We start from the raw sequence: 27,222 nt of genomic DNA on the forward strand, positions 1-27,222 counted from the left end.
ATGTACAAAAATATATTGTTCACAGGATATAGTGAACTGCACTAAGAGTCAGTGGGTTTGTATGTGTCTGTATATGTGTACTATGTATACACGCTGTTGTGTCACATTCATAGTTACTTGTTAAATGTGTGTTGTGGATGTACATGTATGTATGTGTGTGTATATATATATATATATGTGTATGTATGTATATATGTGTACATACTTATATATGTATATGAATTTATATGACATAACATTTTTATATATTATTATTATTATTATTATTAAACATACAGTAAGTAATAAGAGGGGTGGGAGTACATAAGTTTTTACTTCTTCTCACTCCTTTTCGGATATGTTTACATTAAATGTTTATTTTCATTTCTTGTTTCTTTTGCTTTTTATTATTACTATTATTATTATTATTATTATTATTATTGTTTTTGTTATTCATTCTTGAATGGCTTTTTTGTTGTTGTTTTTTCAAAATTTGTTGTTTTTGTTTTGTCTACATATTCGAAATAAACATGAAAAATGAAATGAAATGACGTAACAAACGCATGAATAATGATATCAGCGTCGCTAGTGGACAAAATGGAACAAATTTTAGCTATATTACGGAGATGAAAGAAGGCCGTTTTAGTAACACTCTTAATGTGTGACTCAAACGAGAGAGTTGGGTCGAAGATAATACCCAGATTCTTTACCGAGTCGCCTTGTGTAATTTGGTTGTCCAATGTTAAGGCGGTATTATTAAATAGGTGTCGGTGTCATCTACAAAGATACAAAGAATTGCTATTGCGACATCTAGTGGACACATATAGAACGGCAGATTCTACCAATCAAAAATTTCGGCTCACTTTTATACTTAGCAAACTCATCCGGCGGGCCGGATAAAACCTGACCGGCCCGCGGGCCCTACGTTTGACACCCCTGTCCTGATCATTTTATATCATCTTGAATTGTGCTAGCCTACCTAATATTGTGGCATTTAAATGCATGCTGCAGCATTATACAACTTGCAGACGTTGTTGCACATGAAGTGTGTTTAAATAGCAAACAAAACCAGATAGGTTTCTCCGCTGATGCCTTCAAACCTCTGCCAGTTTTCACGCAGAACGTGGGTGGGGTCTTGATGCGCAATGTGCACGCCACAGCAGAGCCTGCAGGAGGAGGCAGGAAGCTCCAGCATATAGATTGTAGCGAATAATCGTGCCAAGCAAGCCCCACCAGCACCATCATGGCGTGGCCGTGCATCACGCGTGCTTGCTGCATCAACCGTTTTTGGACCGAGCTGGACAAGGCGGACATCGCAGTGCCTTTGGTTTTCACCAAATACTCCGACGTGGCCGACGTGCACCACCTCCCCCAGCGCAGGCAGCCGAGACGGGCTGCGGAGAGCCAGGCACCACCCGCCTCCTCCTCCGCCACCACCACCACCGAGCCCCCTGCCGCATCGGGCAAGGACGCGTCCGCTGCGTCCGTCACCCGCCAAGACTTCCAGGCTTGGAAGGTGCGACCGGAGCCCAGCTGCAAGCCCAGAAACGAGTACCAGCCCTCGGCCGCGTCGTTCATCCCGGAGACCCAGTATCAGAAGGACTACAAAGCCTGGCCCATCCCCAAGAAGCACGACCACCCCTGGATCCCCAAAGCCGACCTCGCCCCTGCCGGCGGGGCGGGGAAGGGGGAGTCGGAGACCGGCGTGGAGAAGAGCGAGATCGAGGAGAAGCTCCAGGAGAAGGAGGTGAAGGAGCCGGCCAGGAGGGACAAGTCTAGGGAGAGAAAAGAGGTGGAGAAGAAGGCGGAAGAAGCGCAGGTGTGCGCTGATGTGCAGCAGAAGAAGAAAGGCAGGGCGGTCGCAGACGCGCTTAATAGACACATTAAGGAGACCATGACTACTTCCAGCAGCTATAGGTAACGTACTTCCAGCAGCTATAGGTAACGCAACTCATCTTTTACCTAAAGGGCGTCTCTTAATTGGTACACAACATATCTCATACCATTTTCCCCATTGTCCCTGAACGCCTCACTGCTCCACCCATTCCCATGAATGACCTATGTATTATTTAGTCGGAATGGTTTAATACAGTGTTTTTCAACCACTGTGCCGCGGCACACTGAGATACAGTCTGGTGTGCCGTGGGAGATGATCTAATTTCACCTATTTGGGTTAAAAATATGTTTTGCTAACCAGTAATTAGAGTCTGCAAATGACGTGTTGTTGTTGAGTGTCTAGAGGAGTGGTTCTTAACCTGGGTTTGATCGAACCCAAGGGGTTCGGTGAGTCGGGCTCAGGGGTTCGGCGGAGTTCAAGACACACCCGACTCATCGTGTAAATACAAACTTCTCCCTATCGGCGTTTTACGGATACGGCAACAGCAGAAGTCGGACTGATTTGCAGGTGTGTAATTTGTTGTGAGTTTATGCACTGTGTTGGTTTTGTTCTTAGAACAAGGTGATGTTCATGCACGGTTCATTTTGTGCACCAGTAAAAAAAACATGGTAACACTTTAGTATGGGGAACATATTCACCATTAATTAGTTGCTTATTAACATGCAAATTAGTAACATATTGGCTCTTAACTAGTCATTATTAAGTACTTATTAATGCCTTATTCGGCATGGCCTTATTAGAAGCCTAACCCTCTAACCCTGGCCCTAACCCTCTAACCCTAACCCTAACCAAATAACACTAAATTAAGTCTTTGTTACTTAGAATATGTTCCCCATACTAAAGTGTTACCAAAAACATACAACTTTGTCTTGAATTTTGAAGAAAAATAAAATAAAATTCACTAAAGAAGGGTTCGGTGAATGCGCATATGAAACTGGTGGGGTTCGGTACCTCCAACAAGGTTAAGAACCACTGGTCTAGAGCTCGGCAGAGTAACCGTGTAATACTCTTTCATATCAGTAGGTGGCAGCCGGTAGCTAATTGCTTTGTAAATGCAGGTAAAAAGGTGTCTTATGCTTAAACCAAAAATAAACAAAAGGTGAGTGCCCCTAAGAAAAGGCATTGAAGATTAGAGAAGGCTATGCAGAACGAAAGTAAAACTGAACTGGCTACAAAGTAAACAAAAACCAGAATGCTGGACGACAGCAAAGACTTACTGTGGAGCAAAGACGGCGTCCACAAAGTACATCCGAACATGACATGACAATCAACGATGTCCCCATACTAAAATATTTTGGTAGGTTTTTGAGCGCCAGGTGTAATGTTCTATATTTTCACTGGAACATATAACATGTTGGTGTTGTTTACTTGAGTCATATTGCAGTCTGCATGTATCTCTTATGTATGACTGCCATCTACTGGTCACACTAATCATTTCACCATGTACCAAATAAAATAGCTTCGAGGTGGGTAAGCACAACCAGAATGATTCCATACATCAGACACACCGGGTTATAAGGCACACTGTCGAGTTTTGAGAAAATGAAATGTACATCCGAACATGACGTGACAATCAACAATGTCCCCACAAAGAAGGATAAAAACAACTGAAATATTCTTGATTGCTAAAACAAAGTAGATGCGGCAAATATAAGACATGAAACTGCTACAGGAAAATACCAACAAAGGAGAAAAAGCCACCAAAATAGGAGCGCATGACAAGAACTAAAACACTACACACGGGAAAACAACAAAAAAAACTCCAAATAAGTCAGGGCGTGATGTGACAGGTGGTGACAGTACACCTACTTTGAGACAAGAGCTATAGTGATGCATGCTTGGTTATGCTTTAAAGTCATATCCAACAATTGCGACAATGACTTTTAACTGTCAACGGAGTTTATGATTTCTGCTGGTGGTGTGCCTCCGGATTTTTTCAACGCAAAAAATGTGCCTTGGCTCAAAAAAGGTTGAACAACATTTCCTCATACTTAACTTTGGCCAGTCCCACCAGACACACCAATAAGCTTGTTCATACATGTATCATACAACTCCTGATACAAAGTCACCATTTGCTATATTTGTAACATCTTTCTTACATGGGACAATGCACATTAATAAACACATACAATTAGAGATATCCGATATTCCGATATTGTCCAACTCTTAATTACCGATTCCGATACCGATATATACAGTCGTGGAATTAACACATTATTATGCCTAATTTTGTTGTGATGCCCCGCTGGATGCATTAAACAATGTAACAAGGTTTTCCAAAATAAATCAACTCAAGTTATGGAAAAAAATGCCAACATGGCACTGCCATATTTATTATTGAAGTCACAAAGTGCATTATTTGTTTTAACATGCCTCAAAACAGCAGCTTGGAATTTGGGACATGCTCTCCCTGAGAGAGCATGAGGAGGTTGAGGTGGGCGGGGTTAAGGTGGTGGGGAGTAGCGGGGGTGTATATTGTAGCGTCCCGGAAGAGTTAGTGCTGCAAGGGATTCTGGGTATTTGTTCTGTTGTGTTTATGTTGTGTTACGGTGCGGATGTTCTCCCGAAATGTGTTTGTCATTCTTGTTTGGTGTGGGTTCACAGTGTGGCGCATATTTGTAACAGTGTTAAAGTTGTTTATACAGACACCCTCAGTGTGACCTGTATGGCTGTTGACCAAGTATGCCTTGCATTCACGTATGTGTGTGTGAAAAGTTGTAGATATTATGTGACTGGACCGGCACGCAAAGGCAGTGCCTTTAAGGTTTATTGGCGCTCTATACTTCTCCCTACGTCCGTGTACACAGCGGCATTTTAAAAAGTCATAAATTTTACTTTTTGAAACCGATACCGATAATTTCCGATATTACATTTTAAAGCATTTATCGGCCGATAATATCGGCAGTACGATATTATCAGACATCCCTAAAAAAAAAGCTAACATTAGTGTATCTATGTATGAAATATTGCAAAAGAAAATCCACAAAAATATATTGGAACTAATGGAAAGTATTTCTAGCTTGATTATATATCCATGCTTTTGTGCTTGAATGTGATGAATCACCTGGTCATCAGATACTCAAGCCAAAAAAAAGCTTACAAAGAGCAAACACGAGTAAAAAAACTAAAGTCTATGGAGAGCTTTTTTGCAAAGGGAAAAAGGCCAGGGGCTCCCACTAATTCCACTAATGAGTTTTTTCATGTATTCATTTTTCATGCATTTATTTGCTATATTCATCTGCCACACATGGAAGGGCAATCCGTGAAAATAATGCCTACATTAAAGCGGTCCCTGGTGCAAAAAAGGTTGGGGGCCCCTGGTTTAATAATCGGGTGTTTCTACTGAGGGCCGCACACTGAAACATCAAAGGGCACGTGGGCCATTTTGATGTTTTTATATTCTAAGTTAAAGTTAAAGCTAAAGCCACTGATAGTCACACACACACACTAGGTGTGGTGAAATTACCCTTCTGCATTTGACCCATCCCCTTGTTCCACCCCCTGGGAGGTGAGGGGAGCAGTGAGCAGCAAGCAGTGGCTGCGCTCGGGAATAGTTTTGGTGATTTAACCCCCAATTCCAACCCTTGATGCTGAGTGTTTTAAAACCAATACATAGATTTTTTTTTTTGAAACCCTTGAGTCTCCCTTTAAGTTTGGTAAATGTAAATGATCATGTAAACCAAAAAAGGTCTCAGTCATAAAGTTTTAAACGTAATTTAAAGTTTTTTTGGTTTGTTTATACTTTCAACTCCAGATGTATTATCGATATCAATTAAATATGTGTTTAATGCCCTTTTCATCAAAGACAACACATTTCTTTTGGCAAAAACATAAAAAAAGCAAAACTTACAATGTGGAATATTTGATGTGAAGTAATTGGAACTTTGTGCAAAAAATATTAATTTTTTTAATGTATTAATATTTTTTGTGCAATGAGTTTTTAAAAGTTAAAGTTAAAGTACCCATGATTGTCACACACACACTAGGTGTGGCGAAATTATTGTCTACATTTGACCCATCACCCTTGATCACCCCCTGGGAGGTGAGGGGAGCAGTGAGCAGCAGCGGGGGCCACGCCCGGGAATAATGTTTGGTGATTTAACCCCCAAATCCAACACTTGATGCTGATTGTCAAGAAGAAAGAATACATTAAAGGTTTTGGGGATCCAAAAGGGTCCCCACTCCCAAGAGTGTTAATAATAATTTACATATATATATATATATATATATATATATATATATATATATATATATATATATATATATATATATATATATATATATATATATATATATATATATATATATATATAATTAAAAGCTTGAATCTCTTCATCAACTTCACATCAAGCTGTCGGTTATAATTTTTCTATTTTTATTTTTAATGTTTTATGCTCTTTGTCTACAGAAAACATAGTTTTTTTATAAGGCGAACACACAAAATATGCAAAAAACTAAAATCCCCAAAACATATTTCAAAGTGGAATATTTGATGTCTTGAATAGGTCAATAATTCAAAACAACAATAATTTGATTTTTTACCAACGGTTTAAAAAAATAATAATAATAATAAAAAGGCGGTTTTGTGTTATTAGTGTCAACATTTGAATATTTTCTCTGTTTGCACTCGTATTCCATGTTTGCATTTTTCCAATATGTTTTTTTTATTTTTAAATGATGTTTTTTATATTAGTGAAAAAATAGCTGCGGGCCTCAAATGCCCATAGGGCTGCACTTCGGACACCATTAGTTTATTACAATATTTTATTTTCTATAATAATAATAGATTTTATTTGTAAAAAGCACTTTACATTGAGTAAACAACCTCAAAGTGCTACAGTGTATTAAAAAAATAAAAAGATAATAAAAAATAAATACAAATAAACAGCCAAATAGCTAGAACTAGTATGCATGTATCTAAAAAAAAAGGCTTTTTTTTTTTTAAAAGAAGGGTTTTTAAGCCTTTTTTAAAAGCATCCACAGTCTGTGGTGCCCTCAGGTGGTCAGGGAGAGCGTTGTACAGGCTGGGAGCGGCGGAGCAGAAAGCCCGGTCTCCCATTGTTCGTAAGCTTTGTCCTCGGAGGTTGGAGGAGGTTAGCCTGTCCGGAGCAGAGGTGTCGAGTGGAGGATTTGGGGGTGAGTAGTTCTTTGAGGTAGAGGGAGGCATTTCCATGGAGGCACTGGTGGGTTAGTAGAGAGACTTTGTATTCAAACCTGAGTGGAACAGGAAGCCATTGAAGGGATTTGAGAATTGCTGTGATATGGTCATATTTTAAAAAAATTATGTTTTAAATGGAAGAAGCATATCAGTATCATAAGGTATCAGTCATAGTAATATATATAACTATGATATATGTAATATCCTATAAGAAGTCATAGTCTTAGTAAATAGTTGATTAATAAGGGAAATATGAGTCAGGTGTTTGTTTACTTGGGTTTCCAATGGAGGTACAGTAATATATTTAGTCTATAGCTCCATTAAACCCAACAATAAGAGGAGAGATACAAAAAACACAGACCATAAACTACAGTGCTATCATTTTTTGTGGCGAGAGCTCCTGTTACATCGCTACAAGAGAGATATTTCCGTAAAGATAAGGCTGTGTTATTGATCGACTCCCCCCCCCCCCCGTCCTGCAGTATGTAGTCCAGTATACGAGCAAATCAATATAGCGGCACGTGCATGAATGACTGTAGAGAACGTCCAGTAATCAAATTGAAGCCATGACTAGCATGCTGCTGTCTCCATGCATTACCATCTCCAGGAAGGTGAAGGAGGCCATGTCTGAATAATTCAATCAACCAGCAAGAGGAAAGTCAGCGTGCAGAAGGTCTGAGGATATTGTGAGTTAAATGTGAAGTGATGAATGTATGAGTTAAGTTTTATTAGGTGAAAAGACTATTAGAGCCTCGGACCGATGCACTTTATATTCTCTTGACAAAGTGGACTCTGCAGCGTTGCCCTCGTTTTAATCACCGCCGCCTAATTAGGTGAAACATATGTCTAATCTAAATGTTAGGCCTTTTTACACCCGTTGGACACTACATTAGGCTATTCTGCCTCGACACATTTAATAATGCTCGGTTATCTTGTAGGGCAATATATTTATTATTATTATCTTGTAGCGCAATATATTTATTATTATTATCTTGTAGCGCAATATATTTATTATTATTATCTTGTAGCGCAATATATTTATTATTATTATCTTGTAGCGCAATATATTTATTATTATTATCTTGTAGGGCAATATATTTATTATTATTATCTTGTAGCGCAATATATTTATTATTATTATCTTGTAGCGCAATATATTTATTATTATTATCTTGTAGCGCAATATATTTATTATTATTATCTTATAGCGCAATATATTTATTATTATTATCTTGTAGCGCAATATATTTATTATTATTATCTTGTAGGGCAATATATTTATTATTATTATCTTGTAGCGCAATATATTTATTATTATTATCTTGTAGCGCAATATATTTATTATTATTACGTAAGGATTTTTTTTGGTTGAGTTAAAGGCCTACTGAAAGCCACTACTACCGACCACGCAGTCTGATAGTTTATACATCAATGATGAAATCTTAACATTGCAACACATGCCAATACGGCCGGGTTAACTTATAAAGTGCGATTTTAAATTTCCCGATAAACTTCCGGTTGAAAACGTCTATGTATGATGACGTTTGCGCGTGACGTCAACGGTTGAAACGGAAGTATTCGGACACATTGTATCTCAACACAAACAGCTCTGTTTTCATCGCAAAATTCCACAGTATTCTGGACATCTGTGTTGGTGAATCTTTTGCAATTTGTTTAATGAACAATGGAGACTGCAAAGAAGAAAGTTGTAGGTGGGATCGGTGTATTAGCGGCTGGCTGCAGCAACACAACCAGGAGGACTTTGACTTGGATAGCAGACGCCGCTATCCGACGCTAGCCGCCGACCGCATCGATGATCGGGTGAAGTCCTTCGTCGCGCCGTCGATCGCTGGAACGCAGGTGAGCACGGGTGTTGATGAGCAGATGAGGGCTGGCGTAGGTGGAGCGCTAATGTTTTTATCATAGCTCTGACGAGGTCCCGTAGCTAAGTTAGCTTCAATGGCGTCGTTAGCAACAGCATTGCTAGGCTTCGACAGGCGGCACAGCATTAACGGTGTAGTTACAGGTCCAGTGTTTGGTTCGGTGTCTCCTGATAGTAGTATTGTTGATCTGCTGTCTATCCTTCCAGTCAGGGGCTTATTTCTTTTGTTTCTATCTGCATTTAAGCCCGATGCTATCACGTTAGCTCCGTAGCTAAAGTGCTTCACCGATGTATTGTCGTGGAGATAAAAGTCACTGTGAGTGTCCATTTCGCGTTCTCGACTCTCATTTTCAAGAGGATATAGTATCCGAGGTGGTTTAAAATACAAATCCGTGATCCACAATAGAAAAAGGAGAAAGTGTGGAATCCAATGAGCCCTTTTACCTAAGTTACGGCCAGAGCGAAAAAAGATACGTCCTGCACTGCACTCTAGTCCTTCACTCTCACGTTCCTCATCCACAAATCCTTCATCCTCGCTCAAATTAATGGGGTAATCGTCGCTTTCTCGGTCCGAATCGCTCTCGCTGCTGGTGTAAACAATGGGGAAATGTGAGGAGCCCTTCAACCTGCGACGTCACGCTACTTCCGGTAGAGGCAAGGCTTTTTTTTATCAGCGACCAAAAGTTGCGAACTTTATCGTCGTTGTTCTCTACTAAATCCTTTCAGCAAAAATATGGCAATATCGCGAAATGATCAAGTATGACACATAGAATGGATCTGCTATCCCCGTTTAAATAAAAAAAATTCATTTCAGTAGGCCTTTAAATGTTTCCTTGTTATTGTAAACAGGAATCATTATGATTAGAGATGTCTGATAATGGCTTTTTTGCCGATATCCGATATTCCGATATTGTCCAACTCTTAATTACAGATTCCGATATCAACCGATACCGATATATACAGTCGTGGAATTGACACATTATTATGCCTAATTTTGTTGTGATGCCCCGCTGGATGCATTAAACAATGTAACAAGGTTTTTCAAAATAAATCAACTCAAGTTATGGGAAAAAGTGCCAACATGGCACTGCCATATTTATTATTGAAGTCACAAAGTGCATTATTTTTTTTAACATGCCTCAAAACAGAAGCTTGGAATTTGGGACATGCTCTCCCTGAGAGAGCATGAGGAGGTTGAGGTGGGCGGGTAGGCAGTAGCGGGGGGTGTATATTGTAGCGTCCCGGAAGAGTTAGTGCTGCAAGGGGTTCTGGGTATTTGTTCTGTTGTGTTTATGTTGTGTTACGGTGCGGATGTTCTCCCGAAATGTGTTTGTCATTCTTGTTTGGTGCGGGTTCACAGTGTGGCGCATATTTGTAACAGTGTTTAAGTTGTTTATACGGTCACCCTCAGTGTGACCTGTATGGCTGTTGACCAAGTATGCATGGCATTCACGTATGTGTGTGTAAAATCTGCATATCTTATGTGACTGGGCCGGCACGCTGTTTGTATGGAGGAAAAGCGGACGTGTAGAGGACGCTAAAAGGCAGAGCCTTTAAGGCACGCCCCCAATAATGTTGTCCGGGTGGAAATCGGGAGAATGGTAGCCCCGGGAGATTTTCGGGAGGGGCACTGAAATTCGGGAGTCTCCTGGGAAAATCGGGAGGTTGAAACCGATACCGATAATTTACAATATTACATTTTTAAAGCATTTATCATATTATCGGCCATCTCTACCTATTACCATTGTTTTTAAGTCCGTAATGATTTGCTTTAAATAAATAAAAAAATCTGTATTCAAACTAAAAACAGGTTTTGATCCAGGAGAGCCATTTTTTTCCTCCTCCCGGCCCCATTATTTGAAAAGAACTGGTGTAAAAAAATTTTTTTTAAAAGACTTAATAAAATAACTTATCAAAGACGGTGGATTACTGACAAGATGGTTCACTGAGTTTGTCGTACATGTACTTGTGCGTAGTTACTGGGAACCGATTAAATAACACACCTGGGACACTTTTCAGTAAAGCAGAGAGGTTTTTGTTTTTTTTTACTCATTTCTAACTTTTGTTGTTGTCTCCTAGAACTGAATTCAAGGCCTACAAGGATGTGAAACCAGTGAAGCCGATCAAGGCCACGTCCCAGTACAAACCCCCGGCAGAGGAGACCAGTCTGGAAACCAGCTACAGCGCCACCTTCAGGGGGGAGCAGGTGAAGGCCCAGGCTGCTGACAACAAGCTGATAGATCGCAGGAGGATACGCAGCCTGTACAGTGAGCCGGGCAAAGAGCCCGCCAAGGTGAGAGCCCGGCCCCCAAAAGACACTCTGTTGATATCCAATAATAGAGCTGCATTATTATATGTATATATATATATGTATATGTATATGTATATATATATATATATATATATATATATATATATATATATATATATATTAGGGCTGCAACAACTAATCAATTAAATCGATTAAAATCGATTATAAAAATAGTTGGCGATTAATTTAGTCATCGAATCGTTGGATCTATGCTATGCGCATGTGCAGAAGCATTTTTATTTCATTTTTAATTTTTTTTATAAACCTTTATTTATAAACTGCAACATGTACAAACAGCTGAGAAACAATCATTAAAATAAGTATGGTGCCAGTATGCTGGTTTTTTTCCCAATAAAATACTGGAAAGGATAGAAATGTAGTTTGTCTCTTTTATCCGATTATTAATCGATTAATCGAAGTGATAATCGACAGATTAATCGATTATTAAATTAATCGTTAGTTGCAGCCCTAATATATATATATTAGGGTTGTAGTATAGTATCACGGTACTAATTAATAAAAAACGGTACTATACTCTGTTTGAAAAGTACCCGTTCGCCATGTTTTTTTTTTACAGCCATGACGGTGCGTTGCTGCTGGTTTTGCGAGCAGACGAGCATGTTCGGCAGCGCACAATCACAGAGTACTTGCAAGCAGACACAGTGTGTAGACAGAAAAGGGAGAACGGACGCATTTTGGCTTAAAAACTAAAGATAAAGGTGAAGTTATAACACTGAAACGCCCTCAGGAAGAGGTGCTTTAAGACATGGCTAGCTAGCTAGCGGCTAAAGTCCATCCGCAATCGGCAGTGTTTTAGCTACTTCTAAATCACTAATCCTCGCCTCCATGGCGACAAATAAAGTAAGTTTCTTACAAGTATCATCCCTGCAGGACGAGGAATAGCGAAACATGCTTCACTACACACCGTAGCTCACCGGCGTCAAAATGTAAACCAACGCCATTGGTGGATCTACACCACACATCCACTGTAATGATACCAAGTAGAAGAGCGTATCTAGTCGATACTACTAGATACTAATATTTTTTATCGTTACAAAAAAACATTTTTTAATTTTTTTTTAATTCATATTATATTCATAAACTCAGGAAATATGTCCTTGGACACATGAGATCTTTGAATATGACCAATGTATGATCCTGTAACTACTTGGTATCGGATGGATATCTACATTTGTGGCATCATCCAAAACTAATGTAAAGTATCAAACAACAGAAGAATAAGTGATTATTACATTTTAACTGAATTGTAGATAGAACATGTTCAAACAGAAAGTAAGCAGATATTAACAGTAAATGAACAAGTAGATTAATCATTCATTTTTACAGTTTGCCCTTTATAATTTTGACAAAATAATAAAATTATAAATGACACAATATGTTACTGCATACGTCAGCAGACTAATTAGGAGCTTTTGTTTGATTATTTACTAATAAAAGACAAGTCGTCTTGTATGTTCACTATTTTATTTCAGGACAAAATTGTTCTTTTTAAAAAATAAGCCAATAATGTCATTTTTTTTCTTTATTTAAAATAGTATTGAAATACCGGTACCAAAGACAACCCTAATATATATATATATATATATATATATATATATATATATATATATATATATATATATATATATATATATATATATATATATATATATATGTATACACACAGTCAAAAAGTTTGTACACCCCTGAGTCTGACATTGACCTATAATATGTATATTATGAAGTTTCCTATCATTTCCCAAGGAAAGCATAAATAATGTTGTTGTTTTTTCAATATTTGTCCATCTCTTATCTCTTTCGTTAAAAGTGCACCAAATGTCGTCTTGTTATATTTGCTCTACGTTTTCCGCCCGTACCAAAGCATGCTTTTCATTGAAGCTCCTCCTCCACGTGATGTGCGTGTCAACATGGTGCTGATGTGTTCATGTAGCCCCTCCCCTCCCTTTCTCATTCTCATAGGACGTCTCAAAGGCTGAGAGCACGTCGGTGTTAAATCTGCTGTAGTTCAGGTGTGTTTCCATTAGAAAGCATGGAGGCTGATCGCAACACAATCGTGCATACTTATGACACTTCGGGAGAGAACGGGGTTGGTGGTCACACATTGTGTACAAAACCCAAAACCAGTGAAGTTGGCACGTTGTGTAAATGGTAAATAAAAACAGAATACAATGTTTTGCAAATCCTTTTCAACCTATATTCAATTGAATAGACTGCAAAGACAAGATACTTAATGGTCGAACTGGTAAACTTATTTTTTTGCAAATATTAGCTCATTTGGAATTTGATGCCTGCAACGTGTTTGAAAAAAGCTGGCACACGTGGCAAAAAAGACTGAGAAAGTTGAGGAATGCTCATCAAACACTTAATCGGAACATCCCACAGGTGAACAGGCTAATTGGGAACAGGTGGGTGCCATGATTGGGTATAAAAGCAGCTTCCATGAAATGCTCAGTCATTCACAAACAAGGATGGGGCGAGGGTCACCACTTTGTCAACAAATGCGTGAGCAAATCGTCCAACGGTTTGAGAACAACATTTCTCAATGAGCTATTGCAAGGAATTTAGGGATTTCACCATCTATGGTCCGTAAGATCATCAAAAGTTTCAGAGAATCTGGAGAAATCACTGCACATAAGCGGCAAGGCTGAAAACCAACATTGAATGCCCGTGACCTTGGATCCCTCAGGCGGTACTGCATCAACAACCGACATCAGTGTGTAAAGGATATCACCACATGGGCACTTCAGAAAACCACTGTCAGTAACTACAGTTTGTCGCTTTATTGGCAAGTGCAAGTTAAAACTCCACTATGCAAAGCCAAAGCCATTTATCAACAACACCCAGAAACACCGCCGGCTTCGCTGGGCCCGAGCTCTATCTAAGATGGACTGATGCAAAGTGGAAAAGTGTTCTGTGATCTGACGAGTCCACTTTTCAAATTGTTTTCGGAAACTCTGGACGTCGTGTCCTCCGGACCAAAGAGTAAAAGAACCATCCGGACTTTTATAGGCGCAAAGTTCAAAATCCAGCATCTGTGATGTATGGGGGTGTATTAGTGCCCAAGACATGGGTAACTTACACATCTGTGAAGGCACCATTATTGCTGAAAGGTATGTACAGTTTTTGGAGCAACATATGTTGCCATCCAAGCAACGTTATCATGGACGCCCCTGCTTATTTCAGCAAGACAATGACAAGCCACGTGTTACAACAGCGTGGCTGCATAGTAAGAGAGTGCGGGTACTAGACTGGCCTGCCTGTAGTCCAGACCTGTCTCCCATTGAAAATGTGTGGTGCATTATGAAGCCTAAAATACCACAACAGAGACCCCCGGACTGTTGAACAACTTAAGCTGTACATCAAGCAAGAATGGGAAAGAATTCCACCTGAGAAGCTTCAAAAATGTGTCTCCTCAGTTCCCAAACGTTTACTGAGTGTTGTTAAGTTAAAGTTAAAGTACCAATGATTGTCACACACACACACTAGGTGTGGTGACAGTTGTCCTCTGCATTTGACCCATCCCCTTGTTCACCCCCTGGGAGGTGAGGGGAGCAGTGGGCAGCAGCGGTGGCCGCGCCCGGGAATAATTTTTGGTGATTTAATACCCAATTCCAACCCTTAATGCTGAGTGCCAAGCAGGGAGGTAATGGCTCCCATTTTTATAGTCTTTGGTATGACTCGTGTTAAAAGGAAAGGCCCTGTGACAACTTTTTTGCAACATGTTGCTGCCATTAAATTCCAAGTTAATGATGATTTGCAAAAAAAAAATTAAGTTTCTCAGTTGGAACATGAAATATCTTGTCTTTGCAGTCTATTCAATTGAACGTAAGTTGAAAAGGATCTGCCTACATAGTCTTTTCTGGAGTCAAACCGCCAAATTTGAAGGAGGACTTTTTGTGTTTTTAATGTCCAGTTTTAAATATCCATCTGCTCAGTATTTGTCTTCCATGCTTTGACACATAACAATTGTTAACCTTAATAAGTATTAAGAAAAACACTACAGTTTATATTGTTACATGTACCACGGTTTGAGAATCCCTGCACTCCAGTCAAAAGTGTGACAACCAACCCTGTTGTTCCCTGCAGCGTCTCACAAAGGTGAGTACACCCGTCACATCACAGAAGTCGTCAGATCATATCTTTTACGGGGCAATATGATAGGATTGACATGTGATTGTATTTTAGAGTAGTCAATGTGCAGCTTGCTTGTATGTCCAAATGTCCTTTCTACAGTATTGTCCCCTGAGAAGGTATGACAGGAATACCCACTTCTGTGAGCTGGTTGATAATGTATGCACACTACGAGACATTCATCACGACCTTGTTAGGATCTCGCCTCTTCCTCCTCACTCGTTGTCCACCTTCCTGCCTGCAGCATTCATTTCCTTCCAGATAATGTTCATTGACAACATCAGAGCAACACGTGTTATGTAGAAGAAGACTAAATCGGATTAGTAAAGAATAAACTAGAAAGATTCCAGGTGGACGCGGGCAAATACTGCGGCATGGTCATGCTGGACCTTCAGAAGGCCTTTGACACCGTTAACCACGCTATACTGTTGGATAAGCTCAGAGCAATCGGATTGAACAAAACCTCATGGAGCTGGATGCAGTCTTACTTGGAGGGGAGGGAGCAGGTGGTAGAGGTGAACGGCACCGTGTCCCCTCCCCCCCCTCTCGGTGAGCTGTGGAGTCCCCCAAGGCAGTATATTGGGACCTTTACTGTTCCTAATATACATAAACGACATGTCATCGGCATGCGACTGTGAATTGTTTTTGTTTGCGGATGACTCTGCCTTGCTGGTATCCGGCAAGGACAAGTCACAGGTGGAGAAAATCCTCAGTGCTGAGCTCTGTAGAACTTGCACCTGGTTCGCTGACAACAAGCTATCCATCCACTTGGGTAAAACAGAATCCATCCTGTTTGGGTCCCAAATCAAACTTAAGAGAGTCAATGACTTCACCATAAAAGTAGGTGACAGTGTCATCACCAGGAAAGATGAGGTCACCTACCTAGGTTCCATTCTAGAGGCTAACCTTTCCTGTGATAAAATGGCAACCAAGGTAATCAAAAAGGTTAACCAACGAACGAGATTTCTCTACAGAATTTCCTCTCTGGTCAACAAAAGCACCTTGAGGATTCTGGCGGGAACTCTCGTTCAACCCTTTTTCGATTACGCATGCACCTCCTGGTACCCTAGCACCTCCAAAACCCTCAAATCTAAACTCCAAACATCTCAGAACAAGCTAGTCAGGTTACTTCTAGACCTCCACCCCAGATCCCACCTCACTCCTACCCACTTCTCTAAAGTGGGCTGGCTCAAGGTGGAGGACAGAGTTAAACAACTTGCACTGAGCCTAGTCTATAAAATCCGCTACACCTCCCTGATACCGAAGTACATGTCAAACTACTTCCTTAACATAAATGACCACCATAACCACAACACCAGGGGGAGCTCCACTAACCACGTTAAACCCAGATTCCGAACTAACAAAGGTCTTAACTCATTCTCTTTCTATGCCAGATCAATGTGGAATGCGCTCCCAACAGGTATAAAAGAAAGGGCATCTCTATCCTCCTTCAAAACCGCAATAAAAGTTCACCTCCAGGCAGCTACAACCCTAAACTAACACCCTCCCCGGATTGCTAATAATCAAATGTAAACAATCAAATGCAGATACTTTTTCTTATGCCTTCTGATCTCTCTCTCTCTCTCTCTCTCTCTCTCTCTCTCTCTCTCTATGTCCACTACTTGATGTCCATTCGGGTGTTACCATTTAGTGGTCAATTGTACAGAATATGTACTTCACTGTGCAACCTACTCATAAAAGTCTCAATCAATCAATCCACACACCTCAACATTGGTGCAATTATATATACAGTTTGGACACACCTTCTCCATTTAATGGGTTTTCTTTATTTTCATGACTATTTACATTGTAGATTGTCACTGAAGGCATCAAAACTATGAATGAACACATGTGGAGTTATGTACTTAACAACAAAAGGTGAAATAACTGAAAACATGTTTTATATTCTAGTTTCTTCAAAATAGCCACCCTTTGCTCTGATTACTGCTTTGTACACTCTTGGCATTGATTGATTGATTGATTGAGACTTTTATTAGTAGATTGCACAGGACAGTACATATTCCGTACAAATGACCACTAAATGGTAACACCCGAATAAGTTTTTCAACTTGTTTAAGTCACCATCTACGTTAATCAACATTAAACTGATTCAAGTTGTTGCTCAGATTAAATAAAATGACAAAACTTTTCTTCTACATACAAAAAGTGCAACATTAAACAGTTTCAAGTCAACTCATCCTTAGATTAACTGTTCTCCCCCCCCCCCCCCCCCCCCAGCCTTTAACCCCGATGACTTTCACTCAATTTTCATGTTTTTTGCCAGAAAAATCAGTTTATCCACATTGTCTGCAGAAAGAGCAGACCTGCTTGCAGTTACAATGTCTCCAGGTAATCCCTGGCTAACTTGGCAGTAAGAGGATATATGGGCTCATTGTTCTTCCACCATAGAAGTGGGTCAAAATCTAGTTTTTAATGCAATATGGTCTTAAATCTGCTGCCATAAAAACACCATTTGTTATTGCTTTAGCCCTGCCTGACTCGCCGAGGAGAAGCTGCTTGAATGCGGTGTTTGCACCACGCTCGTCTTTCTCTTCGTTAAAGCGATGTTCACTTGGGGGTGGTGACGCTTCAAATGGGTTAGCATGTTTGACGTGTTGGCAGAAGCATACCCTACCGCTGCTGAACAATGTCGGCAAACCTCCGTCCTCCATTGTTGTATCGCACCGCAAAGCCAAAGTGTTCCCAAACGGGAGATCTTAACGAGGCAGGAGGGTCTTCCAGCTCTGGCTTTTACATGTTGTAGTAGCCCGGTCGCTGCTAGCATGCCGTGTGTTGTGCCTCGGTGTGCATTGTTTACACAACGTGCGGTACGCTACTCAATATGTCCGTGTGGAAACTCGTTTGGTACACCTTCAAACCGAACCCCCATACCGAAACGGTTCAATACAAATACACGTACCGTTACACCCTTATGTTTAAAGGCCTACTGAAACCCACTACTACCGACCACGCAGTCTGATAGTTTATATATCAATGATGAAATCTTAACATTGCAACACATGCCAATACGGCCGGGTTAACTTATAAAGTGCAATTTTAAATTTCCCGCTAAACTTCCGGTTGAAAACGCCTTTGGATGATGACGTCTGTGCGTGACGTAGCCAGTGAAACAGAAGTATCGGTACCCCATTGAAAACAATACAAAAAAGCTCTGTTTTCATCTCATAATTCCACAGTATTCTGGACATCTGTGTTGGTGACTCTTTTGCAATTTGTTTAATGAACAATGGAGACTGCAAAGAAGAAAGTTGTAGGTGGGATCGGTGTATTAGCGGCTGGCTGTAGCAACACAACCAGGAGGACTTTGACTTGGATAGCAGACGCGCTAGCCGAAGCTAGCCGCCAACCGCACGGATGATCGGGTGAAGTCCTTCGTCGCGGCGTCGATCGCTGGAACGCAGGTGAGCACGGGTGTTGATGAGCAGATGAGGGCTGGCTGGTGTAGGTGGAGCGCTAATGTTTTTATCATAGCTCTGTGAGGTCCTGTTATACTAAGTTAGCTTCAATGGCGTCGTTAGCAACATCATTTTTAAGCTTCGCCAAGCTGGAAAGCATTAACCGTGTATTTACATGTCCCTGGTTTAATAGTGTTGTTGATCTTCTGTCTATCCTTCCAGTCAGGGATTTATTTAGTTAGTTTCTATATGCAGTTAAGCACGATGCTATCACGTTAGCGCCGTAGCTAAAGTGTTTCGTCGATGTATTGTCGTGGAGATAAAAGTCACTGTGAATGTCCATTTCGCGTTCTCGACTCTCATTTTCAAAAGGATATAGTATCCGAGGTGGTTTAAAATACAAATCTGTGATCCACAATAGAAAAAGGAGAGAGTGGGGAATCCAATGAGCCAGCTTGTACCTAAGTTACGGTCAGAGCGAAAAAAGATATGTCTTGCACTGCATTCTAGTCCGTCACTCTAACGTTCCTCATCCACAAATCTTTCATCCTCGCTCAAATTAATGGGGTAATCGTCGCTTTCTCGGTCCGAATCGCTCTAGCTGCATTGAAAACAATCGGAAAATATGAGAAGATGATCAACTGACTACGTCACGCTAAGGCTTTTTTTTTATCAGAGACCAAAAGTTGTGAACTTTATCGTCGTTGTTCTATACTAAATCCTTTCAGCAAAAATATGGCAATATAGCGAAATGATCAAGTATGACACAGAATGGATCTGCTATCCCCGTTTAAATAAAAAAAAATTAATTTCAGTAGGCCTTTAATGTATCATAAGATTTTCTGTTAAGCCAAAAATAAAAATTGTTCTGGTCCTCCATACACAGTGTGGAGCCGCTCTCCTTTGCTAATAATGATCATTTCTATTACGGCAAATGAACTCTATTTCTTAGTATCTTAAATATCATTATCACAGGAGGACGAGGCTAAACATGTTACACACAGGCAAGCTAATAGCTAGCTTGAAACAGCGCCAATGAATAAGTGCTTAGAAAGTCTAAAATGTGTAAATAGAACCAGGTTGGAGCAGAAAGTAAACACTTATTAACGGGAACTTAAGTGGATTGAAAAGAGTATCGAGATAGGATAATATAACAACAACTGTTGGTGTGTCAACATTGTCACAGTCAGTACACGACACGTAAGCGAAGGGCGGATCATCCCATGAATTGATAGTATCGAAACCAAAAGGTAGTATTAATATACCAGAGTTATTAGGTTGATGTTTTTCCTTTCTCTAAATATTTTTTAATGTTTACAAATTCAGGGTATACATCCTCGGGCACAGGAGGACAAAGACCAAATGATTTAAATGGATAATAGTAGTTCAGTTTAGTTATTGTGTACTATTGACTTTGGTTTTGATTAAACAATTCTATGAAAACGAGAAAAAAGGAACTAACGTATTTTTTGGACTATAAGGCGCACTTGAAATCCTTTCATTTTCTCAAAAATCGACAGTGCGCCTTATAACCCGGTGCGCTTAATGCACAGAATCATTCCGGTTGCGCTTACCGACCTCAAAGCAATTTTATTTGGTACATGGTGAAATGATAAGTGTGACCAGTAGATGGCAGTCACACATAAGACAACATACGTGTGGACTGCAATATGACGCCAGTAAACAACACCAAAACTTTAAATGTTCCATTGAAAATAAAGATCATTACACACGGCACTCAGAAATCTGTCAAAATGTTTTAGTACGACTTTGAAGCAGCACCGCTTGACGGCGCATCCTGAAGCGACTGTCAGAAAGCGACTTGAAGATGATCTGTAAAACATCATCCATGCAACATTTTGACCAAAGAACCACCATTACATGTTATGTAGACCAGTGTTTTTCAACCTTTTTTGAGCCAAGGCACATTTTTTGCATTAAAAAAATGCGGAGGCACACCACCATCAGAAATCATTAAAAAACGAAACTCAGTTGACAGTAAAAAGTCGTTGACGCAAGTGTTGGATATGACTTTAAAGCATAACCAAGCATGCATCACTATAGCTCTTGTCTCAAAGTAGGTGTACTGTCACCACCTGTCACATCACACCCTGACTTATTTGGAGTTTATTGCTGTTTTCCTGTGTGTAGTGTTTTAGTTCTTGTCTTGCGCTCCTATTTTGGTGGCTTTTTCTCTTTTTTTGGTATTTTCCTGTAGCAGTTTCATGTCTTCCTTTGAGCGATATTTTTCCGCATCTACTTTGTTTTAGCAGTCAAGAATATTTCAGTTGTTTTTATCCTTCTCTGTGGGGACATTGTTGATTGTCATGTCATGTTCGGATGTACTTTGTGGACGCCGTCTTTGCTCCACAGTAAGTCTTTGCTGTCGTCCAGCATTCTGGTTTTGTTTACATTGTAGCCAGTTCAGTTTTAGTTTCGTTATGCACAGCCTTCCCTAAGCTTCAATGCCTTTTCTTAGGGGCACTCACCTTTTGTTTATTTTTGGTTTAAGCATTAGACACCTTTTTACCTGCACGCTGCCTCCCGCTGTTTCCGACATCTAAAAAGCTATTAGCTACCGGCTGCCACCTACTGATATGGAAGAGTATTACACGGTTACTCTGGCGAGCTCTAGACAGCACCGACACTCAACAACAACACATCATTTGCAGATTATAATTACTGCTTTGCAAAAAATATTTTTAACCCAAATAGGTGAAATGAGATCATCTCCCACGGCACACCAGACTGTATCTCACGGCCGCGGCACAGTGGTTGAAAAACACTGATGTAGACCACAAGGAAGTCTTTTACATTTAGAAAAAAAATCATATAATGACCCCTTTAATGCGCCTTATAATCCGGTGCACCTTTTGTATGAAAATAGACCCGCTCATCGGCAGTGCGCCTTATAATCCGGTGCGCCCTATGGTCCTGAAAATATGGTAGTTTAAAATTGTATTGATATTGGTAAACTGCCATCAGCACTCACCATAATATATTATATATATTATATTATTTATTATTATTATTATTGTGAGCGAACTGTGGTGCTGAATTTCCCCCAGGGATCAATAAAGTACTTTCTATTCTATTCTATTCTATGATCCGTATCGGAATCAGCAGCATGAAACCCTGATCAGAACGTCCCTAGCATATGTTGCCTGGCACTTCCTGTATGTTAATTGATATTACATCATCAGTACAGTTTAAAGAAATATTTTGTCATATTTATTGGGGTTTGTGGTACGTTTTTTTTCTTGTTTAACTTCAATGTTACACTAACGTGAAACTTAAAAAGGAAGAATTATGTCTTTGTTGTATGTAACATGTTTTTGAAGGATAATAAGTTAAAGTTAAAGTACCAATGATTGTTACACACACACTAGGTGTGGTGAAATGTGTCCTCTGCATTTGACCCATCCCCTTGTTCACCCCCTGGGAGGTGAGGGGAGCAGTGAGCAGCAGCAGTGGCCACGCCCGGGAATCATTTTTTGGTGATTTTACCCCCAATTCCAACCCTTGAGGCTGAATGCCAAGCAGGGAGATAATGGGTCCCATTTTTATAGTCTTTGGTATAACTCCGGGGTTTGAACTCACAACCTACCGATCTCAGGGCGGACACTCTAACCACTAGGCCACTGAGCCACAAAGTCTCTCTTTAAGTTAAATTAGGTTGCATGACGGAAACAGTTTGACCCTGGAACAGATTCTTTACAATCATATATAGGTATGCTTTATTATTAGTGTGCATTTCCTTATTTTATTCAGTTTAGGCGCTGCTGCCTGTATTTATGTGATGATGCTGCTGCTAAAGATCTGTCATATACTAACAAAAATAAACATTGTACAAACCCAAAAGCAGTGAAGTTGGCACGTTGTGTAAATGGTAAATAAGAACAGAATACAATGATTTGCAAATCCTTTTCAACCTATATTCAATTGAGTAGACTGCAAAGACAAGATACTTAACGTTCAAACTGGTAAACTTTGTTATTTTTTTGCAAATATTAGCTCATTTGGAATTTGATGCCTGCAACATGTTTCAAAAAAGCTGGCACAAGTGGCAAAAAAGACTGAGAAAGTTGAGGAACAGGTGGCTGCCATGATTGGGTATAAAAGCAGCTTCCATGAAATGCTCAGTCATTCACAAACAAGGATGGGGCGAGGGTCACCACTTTTTCAACAAATGCGTGAGCAAATTGTCCAACAGTTTAAGAACAACATTTCCCAACAAGCTATTGCAAGGAATTTAGGGATTTCACCATCTACAGTCCATAATATCATCAAAAGGTTCAGAGAATCTGGAGAAATCCCTGCACGTAAGCCATGATATTACGGACTTACGATCCCTCAGGCGGTACTGCATCAAAAAGCAACATCAGTGTGTAAAGGATATCACCACATGCGCTCAGGAACACTTCAGTAAACCACTGTCAGTAACTACAGTTTGTCGCTACATCTGTAAGTGCAAGTTAAAACTCTACTATGCAAAGTGAAAGCCATTTATCAACAACACCCAGAAACGTCGCCGGCTTCTAAGATGCACTGATGCAAAGTATAAAAGTGTTCTGTGGTCTGAAGAGTCCGCACTTCAAATTGTTTTTGGAAACTGTGGACGTCGTGTCCTCCGGAATACAAAGAGGAAAAGAACCATCCGGATTGTTATGGGCGCAAAGTTCAAAAGCCAGCATCTGTGATGGTATGGGGCTGTATTAGTGCCCAAGGCATGGGTAACTTATGCATTGGCCTGTGAATGCCCTATTAATGCTGAAAGGTACATACAGGTTTTGGAGCAACATATGTTGCCATCCAAGCAACGTTATCATGGACGCCCCTGCTTATTTTAGCAAGACAATGCCAAGCCACGAGTTACAACAGCCTGTCTCCCATTGAAAATGTGTGGCGCAATATGAAGCGTAAAACACGACCACGGAGACTCCGGACTGTTGAACAACTTAAGTTGTACATTAAGCAAGAATGGGAAAGAATTCCACCTGAAAAGCTTCAAAAATTGGTCTCCTTAGTTCCCAAACGTTTACTGAGTGTTGTTAAAAGGAAAGGCCATGTAACACAGTGGTAAAAATGCCCCTTTGCCAAAATTTTTGCAATGTGTTGCTGCCATTAAATTTTAAGTGAATGAATATTTGCAACAAAAAAATTGTGTTTCTCAGTTCGAACATTAAGTATCTTGTCTTTGCAGTCTATTCAATTGAATATAAGTTGAAAAGGATTTGCAAATCATTGTATTGTGTTTTTATTGACCATTTACACAAAGTGCCAACTTCACTGGTTTTGGGTTTTGTAAAAACCAATCATGCCACTTTCTTTTTATGCAAGAAAAGACACGTTTGTGCCTTTTTTAATTGCCATGACACTAACCACCATGAACTTATATGACACCTGACGGTGCCTCTTGCTTGTTCTAAGTAGGAATAACAAGGGACGCATGCTCAAAACAGAGCTTGCACATTTTTTTTTCTATAGAGGCTAGGAACTAAAACGTCCTCATGTCATGACCTTCATCGGCTTCGTGTTTCCTTCCAGACCGACAAGGGAGCGTCTCGCACCAGGCCAAAGAAGAAAGCGGCGACGACGACATCAGGGAAGGTGGTGAAAAAAGCAAAAGAGAAGCAGCTTGCTGGTTCGGCTTCAGCCAAGAAGAAAGAAGCGGCTGCCGTGGCGTCCTCAGAACCTCCAGGGGATGGAGGCGTCTCCAAGAAGAGCAAAGAGATAAGCAATAGACTGGCCGAGGCAAAACAGTAAAAAAAAAAAAAAATAAGATAGCATCGTGTTCTTTATGCCTTTTTCTCATTTAGTGTTTAGCTGAGATGTCCATTATTCCAGTGTGTGTGTGAAAGAGAGAGTGTGTGTGGGATCAAAGCGGCTTTTTTTTTATTATTGAGCACTTAATTTGCACATTATTTATTATAGGAGTCATCTTTACTCTGAAAATAAGAGCCTTTGCTGTGTGTGCTATACTAAAGGGCGTTTTTACCTCCAGAATCACATCCAATGATTGTATAAACTCACTTTTTAGGTTTTTGTGGGTCTGTTTCCTAGTCACAGTGCCTCGGCTGCAAGGTCCTGGTGTTCTTTTCCTCTTCGTTCTTCTGGGTGATATCCAGTTTCGTTTTGTTGCTAAGAAACCAAATCAATTTGACTATAATTCCCTGCAGCTTGCAAGCCCCCCTTCATTTTTGGTTGAACAGCAATACAATATTCTAGCAGGCTTACGCCATCACATTCTAGCTTGTAAATTAAGCCTTTTTGGGTATAAATATACACTATTTGAAATGTATGCATGTGTAGTTATTAGGTTCTGGTTGCCAGATAGTTTATAGTGGCTGAAATAAACACACCAGCAAGGTAGCTCCCACAAACACATTTACTGTAACACTAATAATGACAATACTGTATTATTTTTAATGATGACTCAACTTTTCCTTCGAGCTACAAACACGGACGTCTAAAAATTAATATAATATACGTACATACAGGCTGTCAAATCACATAGATTGTTAACTTGGTTCTATAAACAACCACATTACTTGAATGCATCATTACTGAACGTCTTGCGACAATTGCGGTGCGTTCGCGACTACCCGGAAAACATAATACCGTCCTTTTAATGATGATGCTGTCTCTCAAAGCTACAAGATAAACTCTAGAGTCTAAGTATTAAGAGGGGAAACGTTGTAATTCAACAAAAATAAACACACACACTCAAATTATCTATGTTTGTTTATGTTCGACTGTCACTATCCTCTTATCACCTGAACGTACCATGATTTCAATTGTGGTGCGTCCAACACTCCCCGGAAAACATAATATCGTCCTTTTAATGATGATGTTGGCTTCGAGCCCGCCGTATTTTTCTCCAAGGTACAAGATAAACACTGGAGTCTAAGTATTAAGAGGGGAAACGTTGTAATTCAGCGAGAATAAACACACACACTCAAATTATCTATTTTTGTTTAAGTTCGACAATTCTCTTATCACCTGAACGTACCATGATTTCAATTGTGGTGCGTCCAACACTCCCCGGAAAACACAATACCGTCCCTTTAATGATGATGTTGGCTTCGAGCCCGCCGTATTTTTCTCAAATCTACAAGATAAAACAATGGTATTACGAGGGAAAAGTTGCAATTCAACGAGAATAAACACACACAAACACACTGAAATTGTCTATTTTTATTTAAGTTCCACTATCCTCTTATCACCTGAATGTACCGTGATTTCAACTGTGGTGCGTTCGTGGCCACTCGGGAATGCTTCAGAGTAACACAACTTGGCGACAATGCGCTAACATTTTAACATATATGTTGCAGATAATTTGACTGTGGTTATGCGTGTGCGTGTTTGTATTCATAACTGACCTCTGCAGCTTGCTGCCCACTATAGAATGGAGTCCATTACGCCATCGCCGCAACAACAGCAACAAAGTGCCACAAGTCCACTCCCACTTCCTGGTGCTGAAAGGCCAACATCTTTTGTCGTGGTCTGCTTAATAGGTTGTGTTGTTCTCTTGCTCACCGACAGAGGGCGCTAATGAAACAGAAAAGACAAATTACTGCGGAGGTGTTGTGATTTTTTTTGTGTGTGCTTTTTTTTGGAAGAACTCAGATTAAAAACAACAAACACGTGAATTTCAACTGCATCTTGTGACTTATTTGTTTTTAGAACATTGTTTTTGATTACTGTACTTACATGTTTGATAATAAATCACCATAATTACAGCGACTACATCTGATGAAGCACCTTGATTCTAATTTAAGTTACTTGCTTGACGTTTTCGTCCATTTTCCTGTGAATCAGTCATCCTGACATAATAGCGCATTAATAATTCAGGCTTTATGGTTCGTGCGTTTGAATAAAATATAAGCGATGACACTGGAGCAGCTACAACTCCCTCCTTCTGAGGAGACAGCGGCTCTCTTTTTTTGTTTAAGCGGTCGGTTTATGACAAAGGTCACAAATTGCACGGATTTGTAAGGAGAAAATGTATTTAAACCGCTAATGTTATTGTCACACATGCATGTACAGTAGATGGCAATATTGCATGTTTAAGGGTGTCACAACATTGCTGTTTACGGCAGAAGAACTGCTTTACTGTAGACAAAAATATGACTGTTGCTAAGAGGAAGTTAAGGAAAACAGCCTACAATTATTTGTTTTAAATATGTGCTATTTGGATTTACACTGTATGAAAATGAATTTTACCTTTGCAACCTCATTATACTATTGGCTAAGTTTTATATTCATAAATGTAAGTTTTTTTCATACCCCGTTTGTTGTGCCTTTAAAAAGAATGACAACTTTACTTTAAAATACTCTCTACCTATAACAACCAAAAGGCTGTGAAAACTATGATGCTGTGCTCCAAATTTAAAATATTTACGGAGCGTGTGTGAGCCTATGGAA

General features: G+C 39.9%; 1 protein-coding gene and 1 long non-coding RNA gene across 3 annotated transcripts; one reads left to right on the top strand and one right to left on the bottom strand.

Moving 5' to 3' along the window:
- The first annotated feature begins 1,110 nt into the window (after positions 1–1,110).
- Positions 1,111–26,478, top strand: map6b (microtubule-associated protein 6b). 2 transcript variants are annotated; one of them, XM_062059972.1, is made up of 4 exons: positions 1,111–1,896; positions 10,996–11,209; positions 13,208–13,257; positions 24,343–24,435. In XM_062059972.1, exons 1-3 carry the CDS (start codon positions 1,223–1,225, stop codon positions 13,250–13,252), a joined length of 933 nt encoding a protein of 310 aa, XP_061915956.1. In that variant the 5' UTR covers positions 1,111–1,222; the 3' UTR covers positions 13,253–13,257; positions 24,343–24,435. The 2 variants fall into 2 exon arrangements, with proteins under 2 accessions (XP_061915956.1, XP_061915955.1); XM_062059971.1 differs by lacking the exon at positions 13,208–13,257 and having other exon boundaries at positions 1,112–1,896; positions 24,343–26,478.
- LOC133658209 (uncharacterized) lies at positions 24,161–26,304 on the bottom strand. Its single transcript, XR_009827414.1, has 3 exons — positions 26,178–26,304; positions 24,829–24,936; positions 24,161–24,509 (listed from the first exon to the last, which is right to left on the bottom strand). It is a non-coding gene; the product is annotated as an uncharacterized LOC133658209 (long non-coding RNA).
- Positions 26,479–27,222: the final 744 nt, after the last annotated feature.

This window comes from Entelurus aequoreus, linkage group LG10, assembly GCF_033978785.1.
Source record: "Entelurus aequoreus isolate RoL-2023_Sb linkage group LG10, RoL_Eaeq_v1.1, whole genome shotgun sequence".
NCBI classification, from domain to species: Eukaryota; Metazoa; Chordata; class Actinopteri; order Syngnathiformes; family Syngnathidae; genus Entelurus; species Entelurus aequoreus.

What these genes read in the sequence shown, in the direction of transcription:
- map6b (XM_062059971.1), top strand. Translation starts at nt 1,223, where the DNA reads ATGGCGTGGCCGTGCATCACGCGTGCTTGCTGCATCAACCGTTTTTGG. An exon ending in ACTACTTCCAGCAGCTATAG is followed by an intron (nt 1,897 to 10,995) that starts GTAACGTACTTC and finishes GTTGTCTCCTAG; the next exon opens with AACTGAATTCAAGGCCTACA. An exon ending in CGGGCAAAGAGCCCGCCAAG is followed by an intron (nt 11,210 to 24,342) that starts GTGAGAGCCCGG and finishes GTTTCCTTCCAG; the next exon opens with ACCGACAAGGGAGCGTCTCG.